Source organism: Manis pentadactyla, chromosome 19 (genome assembly GCF_030020395.1).
Source record: "Manis pentadactyla isolate mManPen7 chromosome 19, mManPen7.hap1, whole genome shotgun sequence".
Lineage (NCBI taxonomy): Eukaryota > Metazoa > Chordata > Mammalia > Pholidota > Manidae > Manis > Manis pentadactyla.
Genome location: NC_080037.1, coordinates 6,312,535 through 6,335,008, shown reverse-complemented (window position 1 = coordinate 6,335,008; position 22,474 = coordinate 6,312,535). Strand labels below are relative to the sequence as shown.

Genomic DNA, 22,474 nt, shown 5'->3' with positions numbered 1-22,474 from the left:
AAGCCACAGGGGCCCTAGCGTGGGTCTGGCCCTGTGCTGAGCCCCGTGCCAGGGCCCAGAAGCATTTCCGGGGCGGCTGCGGCGTGTCCCCCTGCTGGAAACAGGGCCCGGCACCTCCGCCACTTTCCCAGCAATGGCCTTGCCACATCCCCGGGCCACCAGGGCTCCTGGCTTTTTCTGTCGTCTGCACACAGTCCACCCTTGTCCACTGATGACTGACAAAAAACACCCACTGGCACCCCAAACGTGACGAGTAGCTCAGTTAATGAAAGAAGGGTTTTTAAAGCAATTTTCAACGAAGTGGCCCAAGAAATCTACTTAATCTCTTCGAATGAACACACACTACTCCCCAGCACTTTAAAAGCATCATTTACATAGAAAACTGCTAGGATGGCTTTAAACTTCCCTCCTTAGCCAGAAATAGAGTTTCCCTAAATGACTCCCACTGGGGGTCAAAGAGCCCCAGACCTGGGGATCATACCAGAAAGGACGAAGCCCCCTTTCGGTCAGCCAACACGTCGAGTACCTCGTGCATGGCTGAGGTGCAGCGTGCAGCAAGACAGGCTCTAAGTGCTAACACCCTCAAGGTTCCTGTCCTGGGGTAGGGCAGGGGGGAGAGAGCAACTCTAACTGGGGAGAGAGGGTCCACACTGCAGGAGAAAGACCACCGATCAGGTTTTGTGAGTGCCCATGTGAGGTTTAGGGAGTTCCGAGGACAGAGGAGGTGGGCTAGAGGCAGCAGAGACGGCGTCCTGGAGAAGGTGCATGCCCTGTGGGACCCGAGTCCTGGACAGCTGTGGACAGGCTCCCAGGCACGCTTTCTCTAGTTCTTAGAGACGTTCACTACACAGAGCTTCCAGCATTGTCCAACCTGGGCCCCTATTCTAAGGCCCCTAAGAGCATCTGAATGTTTGAATGGGACATTCTCTGTTGATGAGATGGCAGAGGGAGTGACCATGTAATGTACAGGAGAGATCGCATTTGCTTTCCATCTTCATCAGACAGACGTGGGAAGTGTAAACGCTCAGATGTTGCCAGGCACAGCCCTGCAGCCCAGCAAGATGTCACTAATGTCCTGGAGGGAAGCCAAGGTGACCCCCACTGTAGCTCTGGTGGCTCCTAGAGGGGCTGCCCAGAAGAGGCCACTAGGTGCCTGTTAAAATTAACCAGGCGCCAGAACGAGGACTGGCCAGGCCATTCTCATGGCATTTCATTGCACGCCAGGTTTTGAGCACTGCAAGGGCTCGATGTGTTCCATGGGTCTCAGGCCTTGCCAGCCTCTCTAAATTGCATAGAATTAAGTGTGAGGCCTAAAGCCCGCGAGCAAGAGGTCTTATTTCAAGACTACTGGGAATGAGCCGTCTTACTGGGTGTGTAGTCATTCCTGATCGGTGTTGTCGGGGGCGGTCAGGTGTCACGGTTAAGAGCACGGGATCTAGAGGACACAGCCTGCTTCACATCTCAGCCCTACTATTGCTTCATCTGTGATCTCGGCTGAGTTACTTACACTCCTGTGATCAGTTTCCCCATGGGTAAAATGGGGTGATTCTAGCACTTTCCCTGTGGGTTATTATGAGGAGTCAATGAGTCATGTAGGTGGTTATGGTGTCCATAGAATGTTACAGCTGGAATGGACCCCAGAACACGAGCAAGCTTAACCTTTCATTTCACAGATGAGGAAACTGAGGCTCAGAGTAAGGATGTGATTTGCCTGAATGCATTAAAAAAACGTGGCAGAGCTGAACCCAGCACCCAGCCTCCTGGCCCACGCTGCTTCAGTTGGGCCACTCACTGGACCACTAAGAACCCGGGAGAGGGTCCGGGCACCCCGCCACCTCTGGAGCAGTATGGAGCCCATCAAAGGGGCCTGTGAAAACTTGCCTTTTTGTCTCAGGTCATATGAGAAGATGCGCGTATGCGTAAGCAGGGAAACAGAAACGCTGGACTCCCTGAAATCTGGGCTACCCAAAGTGTGCTTGAGACCAGCAGCTCAGGCAGCGTCCCGTCCCTCAGGAGCCTGTCAGAGATGCAGCCTCAGGATGGACCTGCCAGTCAGAATCTGCCTTTGAACCAGGTCCCCAGGCGATGTGCACACTCACTAAAGTTTGAGAAGTGCCTTACACGGAGGAAGCTCGGGGCATAGCTGCTGGAAAGGGGGCCTAGCGTGTGCCGCTGTTTTACTGGAGCCGAACCTTTCTGGGTGGACAGTAAAAGAGCCTGGGGCCTTAGTGGGCTTCAGGCATATCTGTACACCCCTAAGCACCTGCTGAGAGCAGAGCCTGGGCGTCTCCCTGGCAACTCCCACGTCCAGTGACACGTAACGGAGCCCAGCAGGTTCAGGGGGCCGATGCGTTCCTTCATTAGTGTGTGCAGTCCTGGGCACCAAGCATAAGCCAGACCGAGGAGGAGGATGCTCTGATGAAGACCGCCCTCCATGAGGGGGGGGAAGCGACGAACGAGAGACACCGACTAGGGAGAAGAGCCGTGAAGAGAGAAGTCAGGGTGAGGTGACAGATGCAGTCCTGCCTCCCCAGGAGCTCAATGACAACGCGCCTCTGAGGTGGGGGCTGAGGTGTGTCCACATCTGCTGCCCAGCACGGCCCTAGGACTCCACTCTGGGGGACCCTGGGGTGTGGCTGGAGCGGTGTCACTACTAAAGCAAGATCCACCGATGTCCAACTGCATCATGCTGCAGCCAAGTGCCCCATGTCCCAGGAGGCACCTCGCTTCGCCAGCAATGGCTGGGCGTGCATAGGGCTGGGATGCAGTTGGCAAGCCTGAGGGCACAGGGAGCAGGCTTCCTTGCGGGGGTGAAGTAAGTACGGGCTAACTGGACCACGGTGGGAGGGTGCCCCTCCCCTCCGAGCGCTCCAGACTCAACTAAGACCGGGTGGCCTGGGACAGCCACCCTGCCGACAGCTGTCCCCAGTCCCTGGTAAGAGAGCTGGCGGGGACAGCAGCTGGAAACAGCTGGTGCTCCAGCTGACAGGACAGGCAGGATGTGGCACATCCCTCCAACGACAGCTGATGGACACGGACAGGCCGGCCTGGGCACTGGGAGCCACCAGCTGCCGTGCTCAGCTGCTCCCCAAGCAAACAGCTGCTGACCGTCTAGTCCACATCGGTCCTGGCCCAGACCTAGGAAACAAAGATGACTTAGCCCCAGATGACCCTCAAGATGTCCGGAGCCTGGAAGGACAGTCGAATGGAAAGAGCAAAACGTCCCAGGCCTCTGGTGATGAGCTTCTTTACTAGGGATGACCTCACCCCTTCGATCAGCTACACACTCCCTTGCACCCCGGCAGTACAGGTTGTCCCCAAGCCCGCAGATGGAGGGCTGACTCTCACACTTACATTCCCTTAGCCAAGAAGAAGAGCTTTCATTCCATGGTGGCAGATTAGATTTGAAGTATACATAACCCTGGCAGAGGTCATATACTGACCTGAACTCCTATTAAGATGTAAATTGAATTAAATAACGTAGAGCTGAAATGTACCATAGACGTATCTCCAAAGCTTCCCCTTTTCACAGATGATGACACTGTGGTCAGAGTGGCGAACGCTTCTCTCCGAGGCTGCCCTTTAAGCATGCAGGAGAGTGGTGGGAAGAGAGCGGGCGCTCAGAGAATCCTGACGGGAGTGGAGGGCAGGCGGAAGGGAGGCTTGGAAACACATCCCCTAGTGCACCGCCAAGTCTGCACAGATGAAACCTGCATTTCCTTATTAGTTGGTAAAAAGATACACCCCAGTGTCAGGAGTGCTCCTTTGATGTTGCCTTCCAGACCAGAAACACAAAGACCACCAGATCCTTAGGTTTGGGGGAGAAGCCCGAGCAATGTCTGTGCCAGCACATTCTGGGGAGTGGGTCGGTTCTGAGTCTGGTAAATCCATCAGAGACTTTAAATCTATCCGGAGGAAAGGCCTCAGATGACACACAAGGTTTCACAGTGCCCATCTGTGCTCATGGATGCGTTTTGCAAAACAGGTAGCGAGTAGGTGTGAGAGAAAGAGAAAGGGCCACCCGTACCAGAAGGGGCAGAAGCCACACCTCACGAAGCTTGCAGGCATGCTTCTATTTTAAGAGCAAGGGCTGCCCACACGCCCACACACAAAGGCGTCAGTGTCCACTGTCACGCAGATCCGAGGACTCATAAAGTTGACAGGCATCCTGCAGCGAGGTTGGGGTGGGGCATTGCTTCACAAAGACTTGCAATTTTTATGGGAATGACTTAACCCAACTAAAGCCTTGATGCCAGAGAGATTCTTTTTTAGTGACCTGGGCCTCTTTTTCTCCACTTTGGTAATAAGTCTGCTCCTGGAAGCAGTATATGTGGCATGAGGTGCACCCCTGCCTCTCATCCTGCTGCCTTCAGAATCCATGTTTAGGCCTGGACAGCCTCTAAGTCTGGGGTCTCTGCGTGCACTCAGAGCTCAGGGTAAGGGTCTTAGCTGAATGAGGGCCACTGCCAAGTCTACTTGCAATGAACAGGGCCTGCCTTTTGCCTTTGGAAGCTACAGATTTTCCTTCTAGACTTCCAGTTCCCGTTTGTGGGGTGCCTATGCTCTGTGCCCACCCACCCTCCAACCCCAGCACCCCCCCATACTTCTTGTATCCCAGCCACCTCCAGGGAAGGGTCGGCCTCAGTCCATCATATTAATGATCTGGGGCTGCTGACCACCCGGGAGGTCACTTCTACCTGGGCCAGTTCTAGAGGGCTGCCCATGGGTTTTGGGTTCTGTCAGGGGAACAGGAAAGAGAGTGTGGGAGTCCAGTTTTGGAAACGCAGTGAGATGGTCCTACTAGGATAGCGTCCAAATTGACAAAATTAGCAAGAGTGACCATACAAGTGTTGGTGAGGACTGTGTGGAACGTTCCTACCCTGCTGCAGGGGCTGTAAACATGTACACCCTCTTGGGAAGAGTTTGGCAATATCCCCTGAAGCTGAAGATAAGCATAACTCACAGCCTAGCAGTTCCACTCCTGCTTGTTACCACAGAGAAGCGCACGCCCGCGTGTTGACCAGGGTACACATACAGGGCAGTGCACACACAGGGATGTTCCCCGGGCGACTGTGGATTATGAAACTAAACACGACCCCCACACCCATCAGCAGCAGAACAGGTGCACACGTTGGGGTCTATTCACACAATCGAATACGACCCAACAATAAGAGCAAACAGACTACAAGTCACAAAACAACACAGGCATTAAAAACAAAATTGAGTAAAAGAAGCCAAACACACACATTGACACACAAACACATACATCTGTAGAAGTCTGTATATCAAAAACAGGCAAAACCATCGTATTTAGGGATGCAGCCTTAGATGACGAAACTGAAGTAAAGCCAGGAAGATGATTGACATAAACATCAGGTGGAGGCTCCCTTCGTGGGGGGCCGCGAGTAGGAGAGAGCATGTGGGGCTTTCAGGGGGCTTGTGTGCTGTGTTTTTTGAGTTGGGGAGTGTTTCCAGGGGTATTTAATTCATAATTTGTTAAGCTGGACATTCATTGTTTATGCACTTTTCTACATATATGTCATGTTTCACAACTAAAAAAATTAACCAAAACCAGCTTTCCAAGGTGATTTTACCACGAGGTGAGACTAACAGTTTAGATTCCATTTCTCTCTCCTTCCTTCCTCTTTCACCAAACGGAGTTCCCACTCCTACATCCTCCTACCTACCCGAGGTGGACGTGCACACGTGTGCCCACTTCTACTGCCGAGCACTGATCTTACTCTGGGCAAAATGCCCCTCCAATCTGACCCCTTTTGTCTGGTCGGACCTCCAAAGAACTCCTCTCGGGATTCCGGGTTATCCAGAGACCAGGAGCAGGACGTCACTTCACTCCTGCACAGCCAGGCTGGAGAAGGAGCGTCTTTTCCATTTACCCAACATTCTACCTTTTCAGTGACTGCAGACAGTCAGCCAGCATGAGCCAGAAGAAAAGTGGTCGGACCTCAAGCTGAGGCACAGGACTCCACGGGCCCAGGGCCCACACCCATCCGTGACTGCTGTCACACGCAGTCCCCGTCGCCTTGGCATGCCTGGCTCGGGGACACTTCCACTGGGTGGGACCTTCCCAAATTCAACTCCAATTCTATTTAACAGGATTTATGAGATTCGGCCATGGTTCTAGCTAGAAATTCCCTTGGAAGGGCTGTTGTTTTAAGTTCTGGTTAAGAAAAACTGATGCTTCTAGAGCAGACAGCATTAATTTGAAGAAATATACAGGATTGATCAGAAAGCTCTGGACCAGGAACCAGAAGGCCTATGCCCCAGACTGCTTCCTAGCACCGTGACTGCAGGGAAGTCATTCGTTCCTTAGGTCCCACATCCTGTCCAGCTGACAGGAACAAACGAGCTGTGTATGGGATGCTTTAAAAACCACAAATGCTATATAAGCTGAAGGTATGATTACTGATATTAATATAAAGGTCTAGTTTTTGCTCTTAAACATACACAGGATGTGAAAAAGAGCTAACCCCCACTGATATAACTAAGATTGGTTTTGGCAAAAACCCAGGTAGCACGTGCCTGCACAGAAGGTACCATCCTGCCCTGGTAGTGGCATTGCACCAAATCCACCCACGCTCCCACCCTTTGCCATTAGGAAGGGTTCAGCTGCTAGACAAGGCTGGTAACGGGTTAGAGACCTTGAACGGGGCTCAACTCCCTGGCCTTCTTGGAGGCTGAGCGCCGACCCTGGCCTCACAGGCTGTGCTCCAGCCCAGAGTGATCTGTCCCAGCTAGTGTTCTCCAGATGGGATGAAAACCATGTGCCTGTCAAGGTCAAGGGAAAGCAGAGGCGGTGGCTGGCACCCGCTCTATAGACATGCAATCCTCCTTTTAAAGGGGCATTGGAAAGAGAGGCACGTTCCAGTTTCCAAGGGCCAACTGGACCCTGGTTTAATTCCCTCTGAACCCATGTGAGAGAATCAGGAAGTATGTGTAAGTATGTCTAAACAGGAGAAAGAGTCCATGCGTGCGTGAAGTCCCCTTGTGGCTCTGCATTCCAACGGCCAGTGCCAGGGAACGAGAGGCTTAAAATGCCAGATGGCCTAATTCTCCAGGGACCCCCTCCAGGCAGAGTGGGCCGATACGGTCCTGTTGGCCCCCTCGACGTGTCTATTAAAGCTCGGGCTCCAGGCCCCTGAGGCCTCTCAGCAGGCCTGGTAACTGCAGTGATATGGACCTACCAAGCCTCCCAGAATAAATGGCCATATTCAGAAAACATCTCGTCACAGTGCTGGGGGGGCCAAGCCCAAGGATGGGGGTGAACTGGTGTTTACTTCCTGAGAACACTGGTAGGCGTGGGAGGGATGTGCTGAAAACAGTCCTTGTGACTGCAGAGTTTCATCATCCCTGTCCTGGCTCTCACCTCGGTCACAACCGAGCAACCTGTCTTATCCAACCAACTCAAAGTATTTCCAAAATGATGAGCTCATTTTTATCCCCTCAGTAACCATACAGAGTAGGTAGGGCATTGTTGCTACATCATAGACGGAGAAAGTGAGATACGGCCGCCAGTAGCAAGGATAGCGATTCCCGATGTCCTGACTCCCAGCCAGTGAGCGCTCTTTCTGCCAAACTAGAGATCCCTACTTTTTTTTGAAAAATTGAAGTATCGTTGATATACAATTTTATGTTGGTTTCAAATATACACCACAGGGGTTCAACAGTTACCCATACTATTAAATCCTTACCCCCACTAGTACTAGATGGATTACCCCATAAACACACACAAAGATGCGTACACCAGAATAATTAAAACAAAACAAAACCAGACTAAGAAATTAACAGCCATGCACTCAAGGGAGGAGAGGACTTCATCTTAAAACCGGAAGTAAGATGCTTATTGTACTTTTACATTTCATTTAGCTCTGAGCTCCCTGGGAGTCAAGGTAAAAATAGAAACACATTGGTTATTGTTTATATGACATATATATATATATAAGAAGTTATTTACATTTGTATTTCACTGATTCTCTTTGTCACCAACAATTTGGCATGACTTTGGACGAGTGTTTAGGTGTATTTTTTCTTTCCAAAGAATAGAGTGGGTTAAGTCTAATTAGGGTACATGCTTTCTGGAAAAAATATTATGGGACATGTGATATACTTTTGGCCCTGATCAAGAGAAAGATATAGAAACTCAGAATCTTCCTTACCTCCTCCAGTTTATCCAGTCGCCCCACCAGTTTGGTGGTGACCGAGTGCATCTTCAGCAGATCCAGGCCATAGAAAGCTCCTTCCAGCATATCTATGATGGTGGACAGCTACGAAACAGGGGTGGGGGGTCAGTCCAGGGCTAGGGCAAGCCGTTGCCTACCTGATCTCCATGTTGGAGGCTCAACAGGGAAACCGCTAGCCAGGAACTGGAAGGTGGTCCTCAGAAACTGGCATTTGTGTGGACGGGCACAGAGGCAAACACAGCGGTGTAGGTATATTCTGCCTACTGAAATACTTGGGTAAGAAAACGGAGGAATCCTTCAAGAACAAGTAACTTGAGGCCCAGACTGTTTACACCTCTTTTAGCTGTATGCACAAATCTGTCGGTTGTATGCACAGCTGTCTTTCCTACCAGACTGTGAGCCCCTTGAAAGTAATGCCTATGTCGTCCTCATCTATGCTTCCCCGAGATAGCTAGCAGAGTACCTGGCCTGGGACAGGTGATCTATAAATATTCAACAAAGCGCCTTATGAACTTCAAAGCCTTGAGGATATGCCTCTGAAACACTCGACTCCCTTGTCTCCTGAAGGCTCTGGAAGACACCATGTTTTTCCTTAACACTGAAAGTGAAGCTGACCGTGACGCAGGAGACCCAGTGACCCATCTTTGAGGTGGCAAGCTGTCGGGGGACACCCAGCCTTCTCAGCTTTTAAATACTGTCCTTCCTGCCAGTGTACTAGGAAGAAGGTGGCTGAGGCTCTGGTGGCACCCAGGGCATGCAGACTGCAGGCCAAAGGGGCAGATGGAGATGCTTAAACTGGCCTCCCCACCAAGGACTGGCCCCAGAAGAGTTTGCTGGACACACTTTTACAATCTCTGCCCTCCACTCCTCTCCCAGCCTTGCTCTTCGATGAAGAATTCCCAGCATGAAATACTCATGTCTTGAAGATCTCCATCCTCGGTCCACGCTGGGGGAAGACAGCTGAATCCTGGGTAAGAGCCGTGGATTCCAGGCCTCCGGTTAGTATGTACTGTAATGATTTTCTGACTCCAAGTAGAAATCTTGCCTGCTGTTGTTCCAGAAGCCCCCAGGTTCAAATCTACAGCTGGGTGATTGTGCCCTGGGCTCAGGACATAGTTTATGGCAGAGCTGCAGCTCTGAGGGACGTGGCTGGATCCTGGGCCCCTCGCTGCACTGGCTAATACCACCCTACTCAAAGGGATATCACTGACTACCAGTTACCAAGTGTGTGCTAGGTGCCAGGCAGGGCAGTGGCACTGCAGGTTGTTATCAATGGAACCAGTGTCTAGGGAGCCCTGAATAGATGTTAGGCATCATGCCAACTACTCAGTGGCTGTCATCTCATCGATTCTCAAAACAACCCACATGGTAGATGTTGTAATCCCCACTTTTTAAGCAAGGAGCCTGAGGTCAGACAAGTGAAGTCCCCTGAGTAGGACCACAACGCAAAGAGTGGCAGAGCAACAACCTGAATCCATGTCTCTCTGACTGCAAACCCAGCTCATCCCACTACCTCATGATGCAAGTGAAGGGGGGAGAGCAGGGGTCACATGAAGCCCTCGGCCAACCCATGGGGCTGCCTCAGGTAGGCTGAAGCTTCCCCGCCCCGTGGAATGCGAGGCTCACGGTCTGACAGCAACCTAGAGCAGGCCCCAGGCCTCTCCTACCCTGGCTCACCCCAGCCTCGTGCTGAGGACTGAAAGGTTCTTTCATCTCTGTGTGTCTCTTGCCTCTTTGGGGTGCGTGCAGGCTGACAGTAAATCGCAGCAATACTTCGCCTGGAGAAGAACACTGGGTTCTTTTGGCCAGCCGGGCCTGGCAGCTGCCCCAGGCCCTGCCTCCCTGGCTCCGTAAGGGGAGGCCAGCACACTCTGCACTTAGCATCTCCTTCAGACAGCAGGGTTACAAACGACCGGCCTGTCAGCCTTGGACACACACAACCCTCGGGGGCCCGAGGCCTGACCTTTAAAGGCTCAAACAGGTTCCACTTATTCAAGGGCCTACATTCCCTGGCAACGGCTCTGCGGACTCATGGGTGCCTGAGGCACCCCGTCACCCTGGCATCACCTTGGCATCCCCCCAGCCAGGTCCTACCTTCAGGTCCTGGCTGTCTGCCTCCCTCAGCTTCTGCAGCCTGAAGTCTCCCTCGCAGGGATTGAGGGCCGACGGGGGCGCCACACAGGCACACTTGCAGGACGAGCCTGAGATGATGGTCTCCACCGTGTAGAAGTCTTCCTTCCTGGAGGTCCCCTCGTTGACCCTCTGGCAGGCGTCCCGGCCCAGGGGTCTCACTACACACTTGCACTGACAGTCTGAGCCCTCGGACACAGCCTTGACCTTGTCATAGTCTCCCAGCAACTAGACACAGAGAGAGAGAGAGAGAGAGAGAGAGAGAGAGGGTCGGGTGTTTAAGCATGGACAGCAGGCTCCTCAAGAAGGCTCTCTGCTCACTTCATCAACGTCTGCGCTGACCGGAGACCTCGGGCAATGCCCAACTGCACAGAGAAGAGGTCACTGCAGCACAATTTGCTGACTCTGATGCTTCCTTGACGGCGCTCAGAGCTCAGCTCTCTGCATTTGGCTCGGAAAGCCATGCATTTCTCAGGGGCCCTCAGCCTCTCCTCACTGACAGGAGAAAACAAGTGGGCCCCATCGTCCTGCCAGCAGCCATGCCTCAGCAAGAGTCCAGGCTGAGACTGAAAAGGAAAAGGAGAGGGGCCTGAGGCAGGGATTGGGAAGCTGATACTCCAATGCAAAGGCTGCTTGCTTCTGTCCGCACTGGCTCACTGACCATTTATTGAGGGTCTGCTCGGGATTGTGCTGGGAGCTGTGAGAGGGGACAGGGCGGGCCGGACCGGGCCTGCCCACAGGAGGCCTATCGAGGACGGCCACTTGGAGGGTGATAAGTGTCCCTGTAGTGACGAAGTGCAGCAGGTGCTTGGGGGGTGGGGGGCAGAGCGGAAAGACTTCCTGGAGCAAGTTTTATTTGATCTGGGCCTCGAAGGATGAGTTCAGTTTGGAGAAAGAGAACTGGGAGGAGAGACGGGACCAGATGTCAGAAAGGTTTACTCAGCCCAAGGATTCATTTGCCTCCCAGAACAGCTTCTGAACCCAAACCCCAGGCCAAAGTCAGGAGGGAAAACTGGCCGCGCTCGCTGCTCCTACAATGCTAAACATTTCCTCCCGAGCGCTTGCCCCTGCCAGCCTCCCAGGCGGGGACAGACGCACCGGCGGGCCTTCTGGAGCCACCAGCCGGGGCACTTGCCGGGGAAAAGGCTTCTCCCGGGATCCTCTCCAGCAGACCCTGCATCCCCCAAGCCAGGGCTCCCTTTCTGGGCGTGGAGAAGGGCTCCCTTCCTTGGACCCGTGACCCCGACGGGTGAGCAGAGAGGTTGCTGGACTGGAAGTGCTCCTGGGGGGATTGGTCTGGGGGTCAGAAGGCTTGTAATGTTTTTCTTGCAAAGTTGGGTTTCCTCTAATACTAATATTTGTTTTAGGGCTGCTGTCAAATACAGAATCCCTCAAGGGAGGAATCTAGTGAGGGTGACTTAAGCGGCCGGTCTTTCTGGGCTGACAGTAAATCGTAGCTGTCAGTTCTCTGAAACGTCCTAGATTCCTACAAAGCCTGCTCTGAGCCTGGGTGGATCCCTTTGTTTCCAGAGGCTCCGGTTTCAGGATTTGTTGATGATCCTCCCAAGCCCCAAGGGGAAGGATTTTTGTCTTTTGGATTTAGGAGTCAGTGAGAGGCTATGGGTGGGTATAGGACAATATTAGCATAACTTTTCAAGGACCGGTGAGGAGACTAGTATTTGATAAATGCCAGGGGGTGCCCATCATCACACAGGAAGAAGACGCAGGCCAGGGGCTCAGTGGGGATGCAGGCAGAGCCCTGGGTACCTGCTCAGGACTGTGCTGGGTGTGGTGGGAGGGATGTGACGGACTGGTGACAAGATGGTTTCTCAGCCATCCTTCAACTTTGGGATTACGGGAACTCCCACCACACACCATCATGCCAGACACACCCCAGAGAGAACTGTCCCTTGCAGTCATAAGATCTGGCTAAAGGTTGTTAGAGGACCCACCCACTCCAGCACTCTACTGGTCCTTATCTATGGAATGGGAATGAGGGTGTGCGAGGATTGAGTCAGAACAAGTGAAACTGCTTTATAAAGGGACGCTGTACAAAGCCTGTCGTCATCAGCTGTCACTCACATCCGAGAAGATCTGTCAGGCTTTTGAGTGTATCTGCATTTCTACTCTGCAGCCCCAATACAATACGTGGGGTCTTGTCCAGTCCCTCCGCTTCGTGGTCACCGCACACGTTGCTCTTCTGTCGCCCCCTCCCCTCCTCCCTGGGAGTCTCACTGTGCGATAAACATGTCCCCGTGGGTCATGCCATCTCTCTTGTCCAACTAGCCCGCCTGTTTCCACATTCCTATTCCGACAACAAGCCACACAGACAAGAGATGGCCATACCCTTGAACCAAAAGGTTATTATTTGCACTTTTCTCCATTCTCCTCTGGGAGTTGTATGGAGTCTTCCCTTCCCTCCTCTCTCCTTTTTTCTAACTCGGTGACCTTAAGAGACCCCTGATTTTCACAGGACGATCCATGTCCTTTCACTTAAGAAAACATTCTGATAAATGAAAAGCAAATGCCCTTCCCTCTGGCCTTGCGGGGGAGAAGCAGCTGCCTCCCGACGCGCCCGCGAGGACCACCGTGCGGCTCCGGCCCCACCCAGGGCGAGAGGGGCGGGCGTGGGACCCGCAGCCTACCTGAGACAGAACGTTCTCCTGGTTGTCCGCCTCGTTTTGCAGGGTGTCGTCCACCGTGGGTGCCACCGTCTGCCCGGCGGGGGGTTCGCTCGTCCCAGAGGGGGCGACGCTGGACCCCCAGGCCGGGGCCACACCTAGAGCAAGGCAGAGAACTAGCAGCGCGGGCTTGGCCATGAGGGGCGCGCGAAGGAGGGGCCCGGGCCCTTCGGGACGGCTGGGCTCGGAGGTCTCGCTAGGCAGGGACTGAGGCGCGAGGGTGTCCCGGCTGAGGCCCGGGAGGGGCTGCTCGGGCCCCTCCTAAGGCTGGGCGCGGCTGCGCGGGGCGGGGGGGCGCGCCCCGGGGCCCCCGCTCATCTCCTTCCGACGCGGGCGGCGCGGACGGCGCGCGCGGGCTCGGGAGGGGGCTCAGGGGGACGCCAGGGGCCCGGGCGCGCGGGGACGGGGCGCGGGGCGCGGGCGGCGGCGGCGCTGCTGGCGGGGGAGGCGGGGCCTCCGCTGTGCCGGCCGCGGGGGTGCGGCCCGAGTCGGCGCGGAGGGGGAGGACCCCGCCCCGCTCGGCCTCGGCCGCCGCGCTCGCCCGGGGAGGGGGTGGGGGCACGGCAGGGCGCCCCGTCCTCTCGTCTGCCGGCAGGAATCACCGGAGAGAAGGTGCACCGAGCGGGGTCCCAGAGGTTCCGGGGCTCCTTGTGCCCTTCGTCGTCGAGAGCGGCGAGTTTCCTCCGACTCGGGAGGCCGGCACCGAGCGCGCGCTCCAAGGCCGAGCCGATCTGCACCCCGCGTGCCCCCTTTATTGCACTAGCGGGACAAGAGCGTTTGCTCGGAGGTGTTTCTCTTCCCTGACTTGACTCTGGGCCTGATCTCTGGCAGCTTTGAACTTGGCGCCATCGGTCCTTGGCTTGCCTGCCGCGGCCTTAGAACCTGGCAATACCTCCACCCAGAGGACAATTTTGGAAGTTGCTGGAGCAGGTCCTCAATTGCTTAAATATTAAACACAAAGAAAGAGGCTGTAAATCTCCGACACTCTGCGTGTCCCCGGGGGAGGTGGGTGGCTAATGTCCGAGAATCAAATGATGGTCAAAGGGAGCACCTCGTACTGTGTTCGTGGTTTGGGACAATTTCAGGGTCTCCTGCACTGGATGACCTCTAAGAGGGAGTCCGCTTTCAACAGTGCGCGATTATGCTAGTGTCCTTCAGTTAGTGCCCCTTTGACGGAGATCCACACTGGGTGAATTTAAGGAAAGGCACTGTGTCTTCCGGGACAACGGTCACCCTGGAAATATTGAGCAGAGCCAGACCCCTTCAAAGATGTGCACGCTATTATTATGCGTTTTGGGAAATTCACTTTGTCTCTTATGTTAAGGAATAAGGGCTGTTATAATCTAAGTAATAAACTAAGGAGAGCTCAGCTCATATAAATCATGATAGTTGACCAGTATAATAATAACCCTTATTAATATATTTTAATAGATTTTTTTAAACGACAGCTTATGGACAGAAATCCAAGGTTCTGGGTGTCTGGACTTGTGGAAATGTCGCACAGGTACATGCACACACACACACACTCACACAAAACTCTATGTAAGCTCTTACATCTTTTTGAAACTAGATGACAGTAAACATCTATAAAATATAGTTTAAAGTGTTGAATGTTTGCTAAGTGCAAGAGAACCATCTAGGATGCTACATATTTAATGGGAGGATGAGACATTCCATGCTTTCTGGAAGGAGTGGGGGTGAGCAGAACAAGTACTCAACCAGTAAGGCAGGTCAGAACATTTTCCCAAGGGGCTTAAAGGAGGAATAGGTCACTTCGAGGGTTTCATGGGAGATGACTAGGAGAGGGAGAAGCCATTCAGGCAGAGACACCAGCCTGCGTGTGCATATTTGGGTCAGACCGGTGCTCACTTCTCAGGGAAAACTGCTGACTCCACTGCTAGGGTCAGTCCTCTGTTATGGCTCCTGACAGATCAGAAACTCTAGAGGCTGAGAGAGCTCTGCAATAAGAGGGTTTGTTGAGCCTTTACAGATTCACCCAGGTAAGGACTGAGTCCTGGGACAAGAAGTTTCTGCTTTACTAGCAGAAAGGCCAGTAAACAGAAGCAACTTGTCCACTAGACTCAAGAAACTGGGCACATTATGAGGGATCTCAAGGAAAGGAATTTTGTTAAATTCACATGGGCTACAGATCAGGGAGTCGAGCCAACATGAATCGGGGAGAGTCCTGGGATAGGTGTTGAGTCCATAGAAAAGGCTCATGGATGGGTTGTTGGTGATGGTCAGATAGTGGTCACCCACTCAGGGGATGCTGTGGTCCAAGGGACCTTCTAGATGTCTGTTGGAATGAGTTCACCTAGGAACGTGGAGATTCTGGTGAGCTGTGGCCTGAAGCTATTGACTGATGATCTTCCCTTATCTCTCTCCCTTATTCTCTGGCCCTTATGTCACATACTTTAGACATATCAGGATTTTTGCCTTTTCGCTCCCATACTATGGACTAAGACTACCATGTCCCTCTCCTTCCCAGAATCATGAGAGTAAAATTTTTCCTTTGTCATGGGTGGCTTCAGTAGCTCCAGTCTTCTCCACCAGACTGTACCCTCTACAAGGGCAGAGCTTTATTCTGGTTTCATTTATCATTACGTCCCCAGAGCTTAGCCAGTGCCTAGAACAAAACAGACATTTGATAAAATCAGCTGAAAGAGTGGGAACTACAAATAGTCCAGTTGGATGTGCTCCCAATTACTTTCATAAATACAATCTTTGTATCCATTAGGGTGCATTTGACTCAAGTAACAGAATATCAACAATGACTTCATCAAATACGTGTTTCTTTTTCTCCCACTCTAAAAAGAGTGGAATTTGGCTGTGAAATTTGGTTCAGCAGCTCAGAGATGTTATCAAGGACCCAAGCTCTTTATATTTTCCAACCTATTGTTTTTAGGATATTGTCTTTTTGACCTGATCATAACTGGTTTAGGCCAGTCCTTTTGCCAGACATTCAGTTTCCCAATCTGTCCAGCAGCTGGGGCAGCCATATGATTCAGTTGTGGCTAAAAGAATAAAGCAAATCTGCAGGGTATGGAAAAGGTATTTTGCTTCCTGGCAAAAGAAATAAACAAGTGAGAGGAACTTTCTGGTGCCCTTTTGCCCCCACTTCCTACCTTTGATTGTGGTCACGGTGCCTGGAGCTGTGGCAGCCATCTCGTCACCGTGAGTTCTTTCTCCAATTGAACTGAAATATATCTCCTTTTAAAGTCCACTTTTAAACTTCAGTCGTGTAGTCCTACCCAGAATATGTTTAATATTATCTTCCCACAAAAGAGCTTTTCTTTCACTTAAAGATAGAAAGTAAACCCCTTTTAAGCCTCCTCTTCCTCAAGTTAACTACACCTACTTCCCTCAGTTTTCGTCTTTACCATTTTATTCACCTGTTTTCTTCCAGACCTTCCATTACTCTGGTTATTTTTTTTCTCTAAAAAGGCCCCAGTTTGAGTAGATGTCAGACCATATTGAAACCATTTCTCCTCTTTTTCTGAGTTCTGTTATTTTATTAATGTAGCCCAAGATTGCCTTAACTTTTTTGGCAGTTACATTGCACCAATGATTCACATTGATTTATTTTTTTTATGTAGTTTTTCCTTTCTTTTTTTCTCCCCCCTAACATGAATCTTATGCTAATTTCCTCCATCCTGTGCTTACCAGCTATTTTCTTTTTTTTCTTAAAATCCAAGTACAGGCCTTTATATTTTATTCCCACTGAATATTATGATGGTTTGGGCCCATTTTTCCATCCTGTTGAAATCTTGCTGCTTTTGCTCTTGTCCCAGTTTTCCAAATCCAATAAGCATTGTTTCTGTCTTAATTCAAATGATTAATTTTAAAAAGTCATATTTATTTGGACAGGGCCAGATTCTAGAGCCTTGTACCAATAATAGGAAAAGTCTTCCCTTGGCGATACCAACCTTTTTGGTGTGTGGTCGTTGAGGCAGCCGCAGGTGTGGCACCGAGCCCCGTGCCCCCATCATGCCCGTGAGCATTTCTTGAGAGGCCTTTCAGAAATCACGACTTCTGCCAGGTAGAAGCCTGGAGGCTCTAAAACTGTGGCGAGTTATCGGGAAATGCAAGCAAAACCGGGACACTGGGGTTGCATGGAGGGAAGGGAGTTGGGGGGAGGGGGGCGAGGGGGCAGGGATGAGAAGGGAGGCCAGATCACATGAGGCCTGGTGCTCCGTGGGAGTTTGGATTTCAAGCTGAGCCTGCGAGGAGGGAGGCACCCGCAGTGTGGTAAGCGAGGGAGCGAAGTACTTAAACCTGCGTTCCAGCAGACGGTCCTGGCCACGGGCTGGAGAACGGGCTGGAGGGTCAGACTCAAGTAGGGAGGCCTGTTCGGAGGCTGCCGTAGAAGCCCAGGCGTGAGCTGGGAAGGCTGTGATCAAAGCAGAGGCACAGAAAGAAAGGGGTGGGTGTCAAAGAGGGAGAACTCGCAGGGCTTGGTGACTCTCTGGACATGGGGGTGAGAAAAGGGGGAGGCGTTTAGTTAAAAATTCTCACTTGTAAGTAACAAAGCAACTTTATCCAGATTAATCAAAGTGTGGGGTGGGGAAGGAGACTTTATTATAAGAACCGAGGGCCCTAATGTCACCGGGGTCTGGCTTGGACAGGGACTTCTCTGGTCCACACAGTGACCGGAGGTGTCTGCTCCAGTTACCTTAAGTGAGTGGGAGGCTTTCTCCTTCTCAGGCCCAGTTCCAAATGCCTAGGAAAGGACTCTGGTCCAAAGTGGGTCACGTACCCAGTTCTGAAGTGATCGCCTAAGGTGTGTGTGGCAGGGGGGCAGGTGACTCTGTGGGAACAAAGTGGGAAGATGGTAAGGTCCCAGGCAGGCCCCTCTGGACCAGACACGTCAACATGTACCCACTCCACCCTTGCCCGTGGCTGGTCGGCTCTCTCTCTCTGTCTCCCCTCTATTTCCAAAGATATACTTGCTTGACATAAATTAATTATCCTATCGAAAAGCAAAAATATCTCCCCTTAAGAGATAAAGCAAATTAGTATCTAGGAATGTCAGACGCAACCCTTCTGTGTATCTACATTGCCAGGTGGTATCTTTTCCAGCTCGGCTTGAATCTGGTTCAGATGTGAGTTCTCACCTGCCCACAGATTAGAGGCTGAATCTGACTGGCTGGATGTACAAATAGCTCAGCTCATTGTAGATATTTCCCTTGGTAGATCTGCCACTGAAAATGCCTGATCCATACATTTCCTCTTCAGAGTACTGCCATTCACTGGGGTGCATGAATGTCATTAGATTCCAGCCTTGTCCGGCAGCCTGGGTCATGTGGGCGCCTGGGCTTTGGGGCCAGATGAATGGGCTATGGAATCTGGCTTTACCATACTTGCTCTTGACCTAGGGTAAGTCACTTCACCTCTGATAGCCTTGGTGTCTTCCTTCTAACACACGGGTCATATTCTCCTCTGCTTACTATGTGTCCACCACATGTAAGGAATGAACCCCAATCCCAATCCAAGGCTAAAAATAATAAGGAATACAAAGACTACAGGAAGCTTAATAAAGGGTAAGCCTCAGATTTAGCACTGAGAGGAAACCCGGATGCTGATGTAAAGGTGAAGGTTTGCGCGCAAGCCAGAGAGATGATTCTAGTTGGAACTTTGTGAGGGCTTCAGAGCTACAGACCTGGGCTCAAATATTAATTCTGATGAATTCTCAAAAATCTGGTGGGTGGTCTTGGGCAAGTTTTTCTCTTGTGAGCCTTAGTTTCCTAACACTGCTAGGTTGTTGTGGAGATTAGAGATGTATAAAAATGTCTGACCCAGCTTGCCCCATCACACGTTATTTGTTGATTGTTGAATGAATGATAAAATGTCATCATTTTCAATGGGGATATTTTCATTCCTGTTTCTGACTCACTATATGAACTTAGTAGGAACTCTGTACCTCAATTTCCTTATGCAAAAAAAGGCAACTACCATATTTGACTGTGTTCCTTCCATCTAGTGATTGTGACTCAGGTAAACAAGATTTTTGCTTTTTTGGGTTTGCTCTGTTCCAGGGACTAAATGTTGACAAGATAACTTTCTAAAGCCAAGCAGTTCCCGAGGTGGAATTCCCGAGCTCTGAAACTGGGCTCCACAGCTGGTTGGCAGGGCAGCCCAGGAAAACCCAGGGGCTGCAGCCAAGGGCAGACTCTGCCCTGACTGGGGGTGGGGGTTGGGACAGCAGCTCATGGAGGGGACTTCCGGGGGTCACAGACTGCATAGCCCTGGCCAAGCGGCAAGCAGAGTGAGGCTGCCTCAGGCATTCCTGGTTCAAGGGCCACCTCACTGCAGACAGGAGGAGATCCAGCCATGTGCTCTGAGGGCCAGTGTTCCTGAAACAGCAGCAGCACGACGGAGACAGGGCGGCCACCCTGAGTGCCCGCTCCCGCCGACATTCTCCCCCTTCCTTTGCAAAACTACTGTCCTCCTTCTGCAAGCCCAAGTCAAGCTTGTTCCAATTAACCTTGAAGCATGTCATCCTGTTCCAATTAACATCATTCCTAACCTTTCTTCATCCCACTGATACTGCCCTCCTTTCCTCTTAAGTTTACGTTCCCCCTTCCTTTTTGCAAGGAATTAACCTAACCATTCAGAGCTCTGTTATCTGAACGGGGAAGGTGTCGCTCCTGAACAACCTTGCACTGTTCGAGTTTTACTTTTCTTCACAGATTTTCAGAGTGACTGGTCTTCACTTCTTCTTGATCTAGAATGCTTGTGCAGGAAGACACTGACTTTGCATTACTCTGGGGAGTGTGTGGGGGGACCCTACAATGTAAATGGTGTTCCCTGGGGTTCAGGATGGTTTGACCACCTGTTATGGCCAGGTGCAAAAATCTCATTTCATCCTCAGGACATCCTGCAGTGTAGCTGTCATTAACCCCAGGCCACAGGACATTGAAGCAGAGAGATTGACTAACTTGCCTAAGGACAAAAAATACAACTAGTCGGTGGCAAACTAGCTTTGATCTCACGGCTGTGGCCCAAGCTCTTGCTGTCTATCACACCCCCTCCTCCAATATTTAGCTTCTAAAATCCACATCCAGCCCGTCGCCCACACACCATCTCTCCTCCTGGAATTCCATACTTACAGTTCTCCAAACACTTCCATGCAAAACAGCACTCCGATGGAAAAATAACTCCCTGCAGAAACGTGGGCAGTGAGATGTCCCACCAGGGAGACCTGGCATCTCAGCCCCGCACTGCCTTTCCAGCTATCCTGTGAATTTGGGAAGTCGTGAGCCTCAGTTCTGTATTTACCCAGAGAATTGGTTGGACTGAGTGATTTCCAGGGTGGCCTCCCTCAGCCCTAATGCTCTGAATTCTTCAGTCTAAGCAGCTTGATTTACTGATCCTTCTGTAGTGTTCTGGAACACAGTCGACTTGCATGTAGCTACCCACATAAAAATAGTTGTTTTGTGAGTTAGGCCATCAGTCACTCTAGAAAGCGGTGGATATTTGCGATGTGAGAAGCGCAGACATTCTGTGCTTTTCATGACGTGCTCCTCAACACCTGTGCATCCTGGGCTTCCTCAGATTATCACACGGCAGCTGCATGGGCGTGGGGGTGGTCCACGCCTTGCAGGCACGTCGGAGGGGAGAGACAAGCAGCAGGACTGTCCCTGGGCCGGCCACCAGGAGAAGCTGGCCAGTTGCTTCTGAAGTGGTGGCTCAGAAAGTGTAAATAGTTAGACCAGCGTCACACAGTCTGGACTGGAAGCCAGGGCTTATTTTTTCAGAGCCCATGCTCTGAAATACCGAACTACACTCAGCCTCCCTTCGCTTCTTCATCTGTGGAAAGAAGGGTGTGAGCCAGCCTGTCCCAGCCTGTGGCTTGCGTACTGCCAGGAGGACTTGACAATATTTTAGGTGGTGGCCCAGATATTCACTAATTGTAATGGTTATGTTTCTTATTTTAAAATGTGTTATGGAAAATAAAACATTACAGACATAAAACTTGCTATGTCAGAGATACTGCTTAGGAAGAGCTTAAATTACAAAGTGAATTGTTAAGGTTTATTTAAAGAAAAGCGTTGTCAGTCCAAATGACACGGCAACAATTGTGAAGGTGGGGTCTTTGCTAGTGCCTGCGGTTTGGGGACCACTGAATCAGATGACATGCTTCGCTGTTCACGGTTCCATCAGGACAGAGCAGGACCGTGGCCTGCCTGAGCCTCTGGCACTGTGTCTGCAACTCCTGGGCATTTCCAGCCATCTGAGTCAGGGAAAGAAACGTGTACACAGAAGACTCCAGGCCAAGGCTCGATTTGTCCCACTTCTAATATCTACTCCACCGCCCCCCGGTGTCTCCTGTCCAGGCTTTCTGTCCGGTGTCTGTCACCACATCCCTGGACCGAGACGCCTACGGTACAGGTCATCAAGCAGCTGGCTGCAGGTGTATCTGCCAGCAGGGGGACTGTTTTAATCTCCGAATTGGAATGTCTTTAGGGAGGGCACACATTCTGGTTTGCACACGATCCCACCCGTGGTAACTCCAGGGCCCTGAGGGCTTATGAGTCTGGGATCCCTGGTTTTAATTCTTATGTCCCCCAAATCAAAGTCATTAGAGGCCCAAAGGCCTGGTCCTCCAATGGTGAGATTCAGAGCGAGGGGCAACAAGGAGCCGCCAGCAGTGCGGACGCCTGTCACATCTGGTGAGTCTGAAGCATGTGGACTTCCGGTGCCGGCCCTGCAGGAGGTCAGCACACTGGGCCCGAGCCAGGAGGTGACAGTGCTCCCAGCTTTCTACTGTCCTTTGGTGGCTCAGGGGCTGCTTTGCGATTTTCAGAGTGGGAATAGAGTGACACCTGGTGTCTGGTGCATTCTGCAAACCCTGCAATTCCCAGTCTGAGCTCATCTCCCTCATCCCCAAACCAGTCTCTCCTCCTCCTCTTCCCTCCCCTGTTCAGGCACAGGCAGGCTGGTACCAGGCTGGAAACATCACCGTCACCACCAGCAAACTCTTCTCTGTCTCCTCCCACAGCCCCCCCATTGCCAAGGCCTGTGAGCAGGACTTGGGCTGGATGTCTGGGTCTTGCCCCTTCTTATCACTTCCTTCTTCTGGCTCATGAGTTCCTCTCACCCAGCACAACTTTCGTGGAGTTCTCACGTGCACATCGCTGCCTGATTAACATTCTTAAAGTACAGTCCCACCCTCTGCCAGAAGTCAACGGCTCTGCACGACCCACTGGGTAGAGTGGGTCCAGGCCTATGACTCGGCCGCAGGCTACGCCCTGGCCTTCTCTGGGTCCCCTTATTGCTGCGTCCCCCAGCCATGCTCCAGGCTTTCGGCAGCTCACTGCTTCCACCTGAGTGAACCACTCTTCCACTGGTTATGAAGAGTAGAGAGCAAGTGGTAACGGAGGTGAGCAGACAGGCAGTTTCATTCGATGGACAGAAGTGACTTGAACGTAAGTCGCTTGAAGTTCAGGCAGAGATTAAAGGTCC

At 51.8% G+C, this 22,474-nt stretch overlaps 1 protein-coding gene and 1 long non-coding RNA gene across 3 annotated transcripts in view; both read right to left on the bottom strand.

Moving 5' to 3' along the window:
- OLFML2B (olfactomedin like 2B) overlaps window positions 1-13,440 on the bottom strand; it is a 32,073-nt gene extending 18,633 nt beyond the window's left edge. Inside the window, exons 1-3 of one of the 2 annotated variants that reach the window (XM_036922839.2) lie at window positions 12,974-13,440; window positions 10,293-10,556; window positions 8,175-8,282 (exon numbers count right to left, since the gene is read on the bottom strand). In XM_036922839.2, coding sequence (XP_036778734.2) covers window positions 8,175-8,282; window positions 10,293-10,556; window positions 12,974-13,147 — 546 coding nt within the window. In that variant the 5' untranslated portion in view covers window positions 13,148-13,440. The remainder of the gene's footprint in view (window positions 1-8,174; window positions 8,283-10,292; window positions 10,557-12,973) is intronic. The other variant, XM_036922837.2, reaches the window with a different exon arrangement.
- A 1,145-nt stretch (window positions 13,441-14,585) lies between these two features.
- Window positions 14,586-20,301, bottom strand: LOC118930899 (uncharacterized). Its single transcript, XR_008994955.1, has 3 exons — window positions 20,119-20,301; window positions 17,682-17,816; window positions 14,586-15,635 (listed from the first exon to the last, which is right to left on the bottom strand). It is a non-coding gene; the product is annotated as an uncharacterized LOC118930899 (long non-coding RNA).
- Between the last annotated feature and the right edge of the window lie 2,173 nt (window positions 20,302-22,474).